General features: G+C 42.9%; 1 protein-coding gene across 3 annotated transcripts in view; it reads left to right on the forward strand.

Annotated features, from left to right (window-relative positions):
- Window positions 1–435: 435 nt before the first annotated feature.
- RFTN1 (raftlin, lipid raft linker 1) overlaps window positions 436–12,967 on the forward strand; it is a 96,529-nt gene continuing 83,997 nt past the window's right edge. Inside the window, exons 1-2 of one of the 3 annotated variants that reach the window (XM_014937890.1) lie at window positions 436–551; window positions 11,124–11,279. In XM_014937890.1, coding sequence (XP_014793376.1) covers window positions 11,135–11,279 — 145 coding nt within the window. In that variant the 5' untranslated portion in view covers window positions 436–551; window positions 11,124–11,134. Of the gene's footprint in view, window positions 552–847; window positions 1,003–11,123; window positions 11,280–12,967 lie in introns of those variants that run through there. The other 2 variants (XM_014937892.1, XM_014937891.1) reach the window with 2 other exon arrangements.

Consider the following 12,967-nt stretch of genomic DNA (forward strand, 5'->3'; position numbering starts at 1 on the left):
GGTGAGCCCAGGTATGGCTGGACGGTGCGGGCCTGAGCCCCCCCAAGGTGCGGAGGGGAAGGCGGCAGCGCCGCGGCGGCGGAGCGCGGGGCGGGCTGGGGGCTGAGGCGGGCAGTGCCTGGGGGACTTCCAGCCCCGGCCGGCGGGCGGAGCAATCCCCCTTCGGGCCGCCTCGGGGGCGCGGACGGGAAGCGCCGCTGCCCCCCATCCCTGCCTCGCTGGGCGCGGGGCTCGGCCCGGCAGCTCGGAGGAAGAGGAAGTGGCCGCGGCCCCAGGCCGGCTGGGCTCGGAGCGGAGCTGCCCGGCGCCTCCCCGGGCTGCGCGGCACAAACTTTCTGCCGGGCGGCGGGGCCGTGTGGCGGCGGGGCGCTGCCCCGGCACCTCCCAGTGGCGGAGCCGAAGGGGGGAGCGGCCCCGGAGCGCGGCGGGCGGGCGGGCACGGGCGGCAGCCGGAGGAGGAGGAGGAAGCGCTGTCAGGGGGGCCGGCCGTCTCCGCCCGCCGGGCATCCTTCAGCACCGCCGGGCTGCTCTTCGCCCGCCGCCTGTCCCAGGTACCGCCGCGCACCCGCCCGGTCCGGCGGGCAAACTTGGTGAGGGGAGGGTGTCCGGGGGTCGCTGCTGGGCAGGGCCGGTGCGGCTGAGCGGGGAAAGCGGCTGCGGGGCTCTGACTCGTCCTGATCCTCCGGCTGCCGAAGTTGGGAGCGGGGCCCGGGCTGGCCGGCGTGCCCGGCTGCGGAGGGGCTGCTCCGGGCTTTCGCGGGGGCGGCGGGGGGAGGTACTCCCGCTCCCTTCCCTCCCGCCCTCTCCCCGAGCGCGATTTCGGTTTGTGCAGCGCCGGTAAACGGCCGCTCCGAGGAGGGGGCGGCGGTTCCCTCCCGCTCCGCTCGCCGAGGGGCCGGGGGAAGGCGGCGGGGCCGGCGGGTGGCGCCGTCCTGTCAGACGGTGAGGAGACACCCGGGGCTCCGGCGGGGCTTTCCGCGGCCGGGGCGGTTGCGGGGATCGGTAAGCGGCATCGCGGCGGTTCGCGTCCAGCCATCGGCGCGGTGAGGCAGAGCCGGGGAACGGGGAGGGAGCCCCGGGAGGAGCGGGGAGGGTGCCTGCCCCGCCGCCCCTCGCACGCCGGGCACCTGGGAGCGGCGGGACCGCGGCGTGCCATCGTGTGGTGGCCGGGGTTTGTGATTTTTACAGTTGTTTTCAAAGGCTGGGCTGGATATTGCCTTTCTAAGTCAGCGATACAGTTTCGGCACGTTTTTATGAGAGAATAAAGAGAGGGAGAGCGACCGTGGGTCAGCAGTTGTATATCCCAGTGTGGAGTAACCTCCCTCTCCTCTCGTTTGTCTAAATCCGTGTCGGAGTAACCGCTTCTCGCAGCCTGCCTGTTCCTGGAAAAGGGGAGTTTAGTTGGGTGGACTTCTGGAGCTTTTCGGTGATAGTTCCAACTCGGTCAGATCATTAATGGGAGACATTTGTTCTCCATTAGGACTGAGCATGTTTGGCTCCAGCTCCTTGCCAGCCCGGAGCGGGGGAAGGAGCTGAGCCGGGGGCAGGACGGGCAGCAGCCGTGGAGCCCCGCCGTGCCCTTGGGTGGCTGCTTGGGTGTAAAATAATAAAGAATTAACCATACCTGACCTCTAACACCTTCAGCCGAAGTTTGGAAGCTGTGGCGTGATTGTATAGTGCTTCTATTTTTATTCCCGTAAAAAAAAAAACAAACAACCTCAAATGTTTTTACTTCATTATTTAGTAGAATAATTAACGTTGTCAAGATACAGCTGATCTCTAGTTTACAAGGGGAAATCTTTTTGACATCTGCTTTTATGTTTTGTTTATAATGAATCCAGTCCATGTCAGCTTCTGGTATTGAATAACAAGTTACTGGCAGTACCCCTCTTTTTCACAATACTAGTGGTTGCATTTTTGTGTTTAATTTCTGTTTTTTTTTTCCTAAGAGAAGTCTCAGAATGAAGGGTTATTTTAGGAATCTAACTTAACCTCAAGTTCGTTACATTAGACAAGGGGCTTTCCACTGCTTGAATGCTGGCATTCCCCTGGTCTGAGAGAGAGAATGTTGTGTGAAATGAGTGTATACAGCTGTGATTAAATACCATGGGGAGTTCTGAGCTCTGGTACAGGGAAACGTAGATACCATATTGGGTATAATTAAGTGGCCTTAGAATCTGTGGTGCAAAAGCTGAAAAGCTGGAGCCGCAGCCTTACAAAGAATAAAGGTCAAAATCAATGAAGACTGTATTTAAAATAATTAAATAAAAAAGTCACGTAAGTGTTATTCCATCCCCCAACTTCATGTGAGATCCCACAGCTTCACACCTGGCTCCACTTTACCTTTTACTCTAAATGGGTTGGCCAGGGTTTTATTCCATGGCAAACTAGCAAGACAGTAAGCATAGGGCTGTCAAGTCTGTCTAGCTTTGTGTTTTACCGCAGTTTTACTCGCTGTCCTTGAAGCTACTGTGCATACATTGCAATATGCATCTGATTTTCATGCCTGTTTTGCTGTGGGTTCAGGGTGGTGTGGGATTAACCTTAAAGGAAAGTCGGATTCATATCTGACATTCCTATGCTTGGTTCTGTCGGGTCCACTCAGTCTTTAATTTGCAAGACAATAAATGTTAGCTGCTATAGTTTCCCCTTAAGTTCTTGAGAGTAGTTCTCTAGTCCTTTGCATCTCAGTAGTCTCCTGTCTTCTCTTGGAGACACCTTGCTTGAACATTTGCAGCGGTGGTATTTCAGGAGAAATTTTACCTGTGCTTTGTCCAGTGACATTAATACTTTGTTATCTTGACCAGAAATAGCATGCCTAAAAGTATTTTGTGGAAATAGGTGGTACTATCTGAATCTTTTACTGTACTGAAAAACAGCATCATGGTATCACCAAGTATCACATCTTCTGGATGAGCGTTGTAGGGTGATGTGGGTGAGGTAAGGAGCAAGGGTCTCTCTCCAACCTGCTGTTCCTCAGATTGCTCCCCCACACCAGCACAATGCTTGCCGTTCTTCTCCACTGATACTCTCTGATCCTGTTTGCTGTTCTTCCTCCCACCCTCTCGCTCACATTGCACCCACATCGCCAACCGGCTTTGTTTCCCTGCAGAGGGTTAAGAGCAGCTGGTGGGAGCCCCTGGTTAAGGGCAGGGAGCCCACAGAGGTATCCCAGGGACAGTGCCCTGTGTGTTACGCAGAGCAGCAGAGTTCATCCCAAGACTAGTGTTGTGAACACCATAATAAAAACAATAGCACCTAATAATATTTTGTTGAAATCACGTTATCAGTGTGGCGTGTTATTTGACATGCTGCATGCTAGTGCTGGGCCTGCTTCGTGACTTGTGTATAAGATCTATCAGGGTAATCTGTTCTAACTTTGCTGAATCTGTATCTTATTTACCCACGTATTATTTTTTTTCTTCTTAAAGTTTCCTATAGCTTAGCAAACTCTTGAGGCTAGACTAGCAATTGTCTTAATTGGCCAAATTATGTTTTCTTCCTTTTTTCCTGTAGGCAGTACGTTTTCTTGTCTCCCAGGGAGATGGTACCAAACCTAGTGCAATAGTTTGTTTTTTAATTCTAGCAGTTGGATCTGCAGTTCGTCATGACAGGTCTTCCAGAATTCTTGGTATGAGTCCAAATTAGTCCTGATTTGCGTTCCGCTTCTGTTTAGTTGTGGTGTCTCTGGCCTCTCTAACTAGGCTTGACTTCTGGCACATTTCACTTTATGCTGGTGTTTCTTGATCCGAGACTGTAGTTTCCTCTGCTGAGCTTTTTTTCCTGTCCCTTGAAAGCTCTCTGCTTATTCTACCTTTCCTTCTTTATTAGGTAATTCATCTCGCTGGGTCTGGAAACCTTCTTATGAATTCTCTTGTCACTTCCTTGGGTTACAAATTCTGCAGATACCCATATTGTAGTTTAAACGTGTTCCAGACCTCCCCTGCGCTTATGTCCCATAACTTTTCATTCCTGTTCATCTCACTAATGAGTTCCCTTAGTTTTTGAGATTTGCCTTTTGAAACTGAAAACCTTAATTGCAGATTTACTTGGGTTGCTCTACCGTTTAATTTAAATAAAATCACTCATAAAGAATAAATCTGGGATTATTCTTTCACCAGCCTTTCTATAAGCAGAGATTTAGCTATTAGTTGCAAGTCTAAAATCCTGATAGTGCTAGTTGAATTGGTTAAGTATATGGTGAAAGAAATGATCAGTTGTGACTTCCAGCAGTAGATAGGACTGATTTACAGTAATCGTTCTTTGTATTTTCAAAATAAATCTTGGAGGATCATTTAAATTAGTTACTTTAACAACTGATCCTTCCCCACAAATAAAAATTATTGTGGTGTTTATTTAGTATATGCTTACATAGTTATCTGTATGGTAGTACTCTTCAAAATTGATCAAGTAGGTGCATCTCAGTACAGAATTTCCCTCTTAATGAGTGTAATCTCGCAAAAATCCTATGTAGTGGTAAGCCAGAAAGGCAAAAATTTACTGAAAAGTAAAAAGTGGTTGTGTCCTACCTCAAACCAGGACACGGGGATATGTCAGGAGCATGGTTTTATTCTGAGAACCTATAAAGGACCATCCTAGCATACGATTCTTTCTTAGTTTACCTGTACATCCAGTTTGTCAGGTCTGTAGTTTTTAATCCTCTGCTTTGGTTATGCTTCTCTGCCTGATGTTTTCTTGCCTTGTTATTCCTCTTCTGCTTCATTGCTTTAACTGTGCTTGGACTTGGCCGTAATTTGCAGGTTCTCTCAGGGTTTGTTTAGAGCTGAATAGGGGACTAAACACTCTGCTGTTTTGCAGACTGGGAAGGATGCAGGAATTAAGTGACCACATGCCAGCAAGTGAACTGAGCTGAGCATGAAGTGCTTATTATTTTGAAAATGGAAAGGTCAGGATTGCAGGAGTGAGGGTTTAAGAAAATAAGTGCATCTCATTACTGCACAACAAATTTGAAGTCCTGTAATTATTTGTAAAAGCCTTCTAGCATCCCTGCGAGGCAGCTAAGTATTACCCGTGGAAGAAAGAACCAGGATGAAAGGACTTAACCAAAATCAAGAGAGAAAACCTATTAATGTATTGCAGTTATCTTGTTTTGCTGCTGCACTCTACAGTAAGAACACCATATTCCATAAATTTGTGAAAGGAACTTTAGCAGTAACAAATGATATGTATTTTAAAAAATAAATTAATTAATGATACAGCTTACAAAATGAGGTCACTACTTCTGGATAATAAATGCTTTAAATGAGTTAATGCAGGCAAGCTTGGTCTCACTAATTGTGCTTAAAAACAAGCTGGTAGTAGCGTAATGTGCCTGTACTGTATGTTTTCTTTTGGTGCCATTATAAATATTAAAATTACCTTGTTTCTATTTCAGGTGGCAGTATATTGCATTTACATGTGTATTCAAATTTTCAGTCTAATGCTTTATGCTTAGCAGTTGACTCCAGTACTATATGTATTTAAAATAATTGTTTAGGAAGTTCTTTTCAAATCATCCCTGTAAGCAGTCATTAACACTATGTTTTCCGTAACACTGATATAGTTGAAATAAATTGTTTAGCCAATATATACTTTGTTGATAAACATCCCTTATATTACGTAATCTGGTAATCTATTCAAGCTGCCATTAGCCATGTCGTTCTGTTACATTTCAGTGTAATTTTTATTATTATTCCTTGGAGATAAATTGTTATGGAGTTCCATGAAAGGAGTGGATGATGCATCAGAAAACTAGCTCCATTTGTTCCCAAAAAAGCCCCAAACAAGCAGAAGGCAGGGTTTTTTTCTTCTCTTCTTTGTGCCCTTTTCTTGCTGAAAAGAAATCTTGGGGCCTGAGCCGCTATTATCAAGAAAATAAGTTGTTATCTACATGATATTATTTTATGCTTATTCTTGTTTGCTAGTTCTGAACTTGTTGCATTTCATCTATTTGGAACACATGCTAATAAAGTGAGAAAGGAAACCCAAGCTGCAGAAGAGAGTATTTTAACAAAGCTTAGGTTCAGAGATGACGAGTTGAAAACTTGTCAGATCTCTAAAAGAACTATCAAAATTCCAATATTTTATTCAAGATACACTTGTTTTCGTGGATCATGGAGGTACTTAAGAATGGAAATACTGTTTTGTTCCCCCCCCCCCCCCCCCTGGGGGTCTTTAAAATGGAAAATCTTTTTTTTTCCCCCCCCCCCCCCTTGTTGAGCACAGTTTCTTGTAATTTTTTGTTTTTCATGGCAAAGGATAGTACTGGTTTCAATGAAAGTTGCACTGGGAAGGAGCGTTCAGGCGCAGGTTGGTTGCCTGCTGGGGTGCATTTCTGTCCTGTTCCTCCAGGCACTCCCCAGATCTTCTCCACCCTCTATGACATGATGAAGGACAGCAACGGGCAGGAGGAGATGGAGGCAAGAGGTTTATTCTGTGGTTTGCAAGTTGGGTGTTTGCTTGGGATGTACAAAACCTGGGTTAAATTTTTGAATTCAGTTTGCAGAAGCAAGCTGCTCGTTTCCTAACCAGTGGGGGCCTTTGCTGTCATTCTCAAGACAAATTTAGGAATTAGTTGACTGTAGGCTTTTCTGTTGTTCTGCAAGTCATCACAGCTTCCATTTTTCATGTTTTGCAAAATTAAAAAGAGATCTAGACTAAAAAAAAGTAATCTGTTGTTAGATCTGGGTTTCAGTTCTGGTTTTATCATCACATGGCTGAACAGAAGACCAATTTTAGAGATTATCAAGATCACAGAGCAGGTTTAAGATTAATTTGCAATCTAAGTGAGTTTGTGGACAGAATTAGTTTTTCCAGCATATGTAGCTGTAAGACCCCATGTAGCTAAATATTAATTTTTGTGATTAATATTTTTCATTAGGTGTTACTTTTTCTCTCACTCAAGGTATATTTCTTGTATGTATGGAATTAGTGAGTTGATAGTTAATTTTTACATTAATGAAAAAGAAAAAGTTTGTCTTAGAACTTACTGCAGAGCAAAAAATATTTGAAAATTTTCCAGTGTTTTTTAAGAATTGTTCTTTAATTTACTATAAAGTGAGTATTAGCAACATTTTGTTTTAATACTGAATAGTAGAATTCACATGTGGGTATAGACAGCCAGGATAAATATATGTACTACAGTAACCTTAAGCATCCATTATAGCAAAGCAATATGCCTGCTGAAAAAGGAGATTGAAGTGGGTTTAGGTTACTTTGAATGCATCAGTGATGAACACTTCTTGCAGCACTCTGATAACTTCAATGTAGAAAATTAAGAAGGTGAATAATGTCCTGTTGACAACTAGATTTGTAACTGAAAAGCAAGGAGTTATTTTCAGACGGGGATGTGAAAGACTCTGAGCAGCACTAACTTTGCTGCAAAGGAAAGGAAGGAAGAGAGTCATAACTAATGTTAAAGTCTTTGGAAAGGTTATAAAGCAGGCTGTCCCAGTGGAAATTTGTGGGATAACACTGAGCAGAACTTGGTGATTCAGTGATTACTTGTCATACACATCATCAGTGTCTTTGAGCAAACTTTAAGTGTTCGTACATCTCTGGAAGTTTTTAAATACATCTGTATTGAAGTAGGAACTTTATTTCTTAACATTTGTTTTCTACTGCAGCAGCACTTGTATCTTAATTCCCGTGGAAAAGACTTGGTGTTCTGAAACTTACTTGTCCTATGATGCCTCATTTTTATTCAAATGAAAGTATCCTTTTCCACATGTGTGCTTTAGTAACATAAATACAATTGTCTATACTTAATGAAATGTGGGGAAGTATTTATCCTCAAGGATGCCGCTTGAAGTTTTAGCCAAGCAGCAGGAAGGTGAAAGTCAGTCTTCCAGTAAGCAATCACTCAGTGAATTCATACAAAAAATGTATGTTTTCAGTCCAGCCCCAAGTGGGCAGGTATGTCCGTGGTGAATTAGCTGTGGGTTGGCACTGTTTGCAGAGATCACTGCGCGCATGGGCAGTGAGGGTGGACTGTTTTTCTCAAAAGGGCCGAGGAAATGTTTGCTAGAGAAGCACAGCACAGGGTTCGTGGCTGCCTCTGGAAGAGCAGTCTTGTATTTTCTAGCACTTTCACCCCAATTTACGAAAGAATGCAAAACTTGCCATGATGTGAAATACCGAGTCCCCAAGGCCTCCTTCTGCAGCCATCACTGTCTGAGGAGTCCTGTGGATTTGACATACTTTGTGTAACTAAGGGTTGCAGGCACTGCTGCTTAATGACCTCTGAAATGGAATTTTTTTCATTACAAAATGCCATTCTGTATACTTAAGATGTGTAAGAATTACTGGGCCATCGCTGAAACAAGAAATTTGAGACACTTGCTAACACATTGCTGTCTTAGTTCTTTACAGTATGCTAAAGCTTAAGCATACTGTTGGATGTGCTCCATTACAGACCATGGAAAGACTCACTGTATCTTGTTAGGCAGATTAATATACGATACACATTTAGATATTAAAATAAATAATATTTTTGATTTAAGCACAAGAAAGACGCATATGAAAGAATGATTCTCTTTTTTTTACCTAATAGTAGTAGTTGCCATTACAAAATAAATAATAGTATCATTTTGGGAAATAAAAATAGATCTTGAGGGTATTTACCTTAAGTGTCCCCTCTTCCCCTCCCCTCTCCTCCCCCCCATCCCTAAATTTAGCTTTCATTTATAGAAATTGTTAAAATAATGTAGTTTTACTTTTCTGCCAAAATAAGAAGGGAAGGTTGAGAGGGTGGTCAGGCACTGGAACAGCCTGCCAAGGGAGGTGGTGGAGTCACCGTCCCTGGAGGTATTTAAGAAACATGTAGACATGGCTCTTCAGGGCATGCTCTAGTGCCCAAGATTATTGGTTTGTGGGTGGGTGTGATGTGGTGGGGGTGTTGTGTTTTTTGTTTTGTTGGTGGTGGGGTTTTGTTTGTTTGTTTGTTTGGTTGGTTTTTTAAGGTTGGACTCGATGATCTCAGAGGTCCCTTCCAAACATGGTGATTCTGTGATTCTGTTACCTGTTGAATGTTCTCCAAATACTAAAAGTTCAGGAATGTGTATCATACATCAGCTATTTTCTTGATGCTGCGTCCTTTTAGCAAATGTTCTGTCTGCTTCCAGTTTCTGTGTGATTGGATATTTACTGTGGGATTTTTTTGAGGTTTAATGTGTTGGTCAGTCCTATTCTGGTGTATTTAGTACTGACTCTGTAATAAGGTGCAGGTGTGCACTTGCAGACTCTGCAGATGACGCGAAGTTGGGCTCCATTGCTGAGCCTGAAATAACTTCCAGCTCTCCCAGGGATGCGGGAGAATGGGCTGAGATTATTGCTGAGTAGCAGAAATGCAGTGGAATAGAACAAAGTTCTGGGATGAGCAAAGACCTCTGTTATAGGCTGGGAACACCTTAATTAGCCATGTTGGATAAAAATAAGAGAAATGGATTCTTTGGCTACTGAGAAGCTGACTGTAAACTCTGAATGTGATTTGGCTGTGCCTGATGATTTTAGGTGAAGTGGGCATGTTGTTTGCAGTAGAGACAGGGAAGCATTAATGTCATTTTAATAGACCTTGTTAAGATCTCATTTTGAGCATACGGTCACCTGTGTTCATATAGAGAACTGAAAACAGGAGTGATGCAAATGAGAGGGAGTGGGGTGATGGGGGGAGCAGAGATCCTGTTTGTAGGTGACAGGAAAGGACTTGAGCACATTGATCCTGGGAGAGCACAGGAAGGGACATGGTGACTTCATAAAAATGACCTCACAAGGAAATACAGGGGAGGGATAAAAATTACAGAAGTTAAAGCACAATGTAAGTGTAAATAAACTTCTACAATTAGATTCCAAATACATTGGGGCTGGAAATTTGACTAACTTTCCTAACCATTTGGGAAATGAAGCTGTGGCATAAGTTTATCAGCGTGTCTTTGGAGACAGGGAAACTGAACTAGTTTCTCATTCTCCGCTTAAGGTTCATTAACCGTCAAGGTAAAGGCAGCCCTAGTCTGTGACTGAAGTTTTTCAGGTGCTCGTTGGTGTCTGTCAGAGATTGCAGAGAGCCTGAACCACAGATCTTTATGATGCTTCACACAGAGCATTTACATTCCATGGATCCCGTGCCCAGGGTGGCCTGTGGGAGCCCTTCTTCATCACGGGGTGTTTATTCTGCATGTCCCTCCCCGCCGCATGAGTTTTTCCATGTAGGTGGAGGCAGGATGTTGGGTGGGTTGTAATGAAAAACCTCAGGTGCCTAGGTAGTGTGTCCTTTTATCTTCTCATGCTCACTGTTGGTTGAAATGATTTGCCTCAGTCCAACCAGTGTTGAAGAGGAATGAGAGGATACTCACCTGAGTATTTTCAACAAGCAATTCTTCCATTCTTTCATACTCAAACGAGCCATAAAGTGCAGGATATTGAGAAACATTTAATGTGTAGCAGAAATGGTTGTCAGGAGTAATCCTTTAAAACGTTGTGGACTGGCAGCTTATTAAAGTGAACTAGATTTATCTAGTCCAGTTCTGTGGTTGTGTGCCTCTTCTGGTTTGAAGATGGCTTCCATAAAGTGCTGTTATTTCCTGTGGATTACCTGAAAAAATGAGGTGGAAGGACGGGAGGTAGTTTTCTAACTGCTGGTAGTTCTCTGCAAACCTGCTTTTACCATTGAATTACCACTCTAGATATTAATTAGAATGTTACAGAAATCTGTGTAAAAGATAATACTATCTCCTCTCATAGTAATTGCATGTGCAGAAATTGTTACTAAGTTGTCAACCCAAGTTATTTTGCATTTTCAGGCACTTTTTATAATGAAATATGTCTTCCAGAGTATACCACTTAATACATGTGAAAGATGCAAAATACATGCATTAAACTGTCAATTTTCCAGTAAAATAATAGCATACCTGAGGGTTGATATGAGTGGTATATACTTAAGTTACTACCTGAGCGTTTATTTAATTATACAATTTCATATAGTTTGTAGGTAGCTTGTATTTTTAAAAGTAAAAATCACTGTAGTGTACTATTGTGTTGCATGAAACCGGAGAGGAAAAAAAAAAGCCCCAAATGAATGGTGTTTATTAATTTTTTCCCTTTTTCCTTTCCTTGTTTTTTTGTATCAGGAGCTGCTGAAATGGGTTGTGGATTGAACAAACTAGAGAAGCATGATGAAAAACGACCTGGTAATATCTATTCAACTTTGAAGAGGCCCCAGGTAGAAACCAAGATAGATGTTTGCTATGAATATCGATTCCTGGATTTCACAACACTAAATGATAGTAAGTACACAATATTTTTCTATAGATTTGCTTTTCTATTCAAATTAACATGTTAATTGTTCCGTCATGGTTTTTGAATAGCGTGTGTAATAGTAAAGTTTTAAAACATCTTCAGTTTCTTTGAGTAAATGCCTTCTCTTCAGTCATAATGCTGACATGCAGAGATCTGACAGAGAATTTTCTGTAAATTTTGAACCTTAGAGCTAATTGTAGGTTCTCAGATTTTTGGTTCTTGTACACCACATCCCCCCTCTTTTTGTTTTTTTTTGCTTACTCTAATATGGACTTTTTTCCTCCATAATTTGCATTTTATCTAGCTTTCATATGTTAAAGCAATTCAGGTCTGCCAGGTTTTTACTTTACTGCTCTTTTTTCTTTCTCCCCTTCTGGTCCCTGTGCTCCCTCAGGAGTATTTTGAGAGGTTAAAGTTAGTGTTTTCAGTTCTGCTAACTTACCTTAAATAGCTCTTGTGTGGGTACAAATACTTACAGGTGCACCCACGTGGGTGGAAACAGGATAGTGGGAGACCTGAAGATCTAAAACATCAAAGGCATGAAGGTCCAGTCTCATGTGGTTTTTACCTTTTTTTTTTTTTTTTTTCTTTCCCTATCTGAGATTCTGTAATAGTTATGCTTTAATTCCCATGACAATCCACAGATATTTCATTTCTTTCCTTTCCTGATTGACGTTGAGCATCTCTGCCAGTATTGCTCACACCGTCGCCTGTGCCCTCTTTCACTTCAAAATTAGCCTGTTCCACAAGCGATCACTCCTCACACCATTTGGAAATCCGAAGCTTGAGCAGAAGGCTGGGACCTGCTTCTTGCTATATATAAAACAACACGGTACCAAAATCTGTCGCCGCCGGCTGGCGGGGTGCCAGGTAGAGCCTCTCTGCTTTTGCCCTGCGGTGCGCTGCCACTTCTCTTGTTTTGCACGTCGGGTCAAAGGCAAAGCCAAGGCGGTACGTCTCTCACTGTGCCAGACAAAGAGCTGCTGGTGTGACACCTCTGGTGCAGTTCAGTATGCTCAGCCCAGAGTAAAGGGAATTTGTTGATTTTTTTTTTATTTTTTTTATTTATTTTTTTTTTTAAAGCTTGCTGCAATTGAACTTGAATTTAGAAAAAGGTGGAGGTTTGGAGTAGGCGGTTGGACAGGAGTGTGCTTTTGTAGGCAACGTGGGAGCTGAGAAATTTTGTCTTTGCAGACTTTTCTTTGTGCTACTCGTCATATTTGCGGATTCTTCTGTTGTTATACTAATTGGGATGCACTGCAGTTACTGAGAGCACCAAATGGAAGGGAGAAGATTTTTTTTTTTTCACATTTATGTATTGCAGTTGTTTCTACATTGATGTATTTTTATTTCAAAGTGAACTGTTTATGTAGTTCAATAGTTTGACAACTTTTACTGAGAGGTAAAAATTTTCTTGCTTGCTCTCTTTGGTTGCTGTTTACCTTTTGACATACACAGCTACAGTGATGTAAGGAAATATGCTCCCTTGTTATACATTTTTATTCATTTCCAAACTTGAGCCTTGCTGTCCAATGGAAGATAGTGTTTTTAATCACTTCTTTAAGTGCTGTATAAATAATGTGTCATTAGTGAATATGAATTAATAGTGAGAACACACAAGTATGGGCTTTTCTAGGATGCTCATTACTGTTCTGATTGCCTCACAAGCACTAGT

Source organism: Calidris pugnax, unplaced genomic scaffold (assembly GCF_001431845.1).
Source record: "Calidris pugnax isolate Ruff unplaced genomic scaffold, ASM143184v1 scaffold11, whole genome shotgun sequence".
Taxonomy (NCBI): Eukaryota; Metazoa; Chordata; class Aves; order Charadriiformes; family Scolopacidae; genus Calidris; species Calidris pugnax.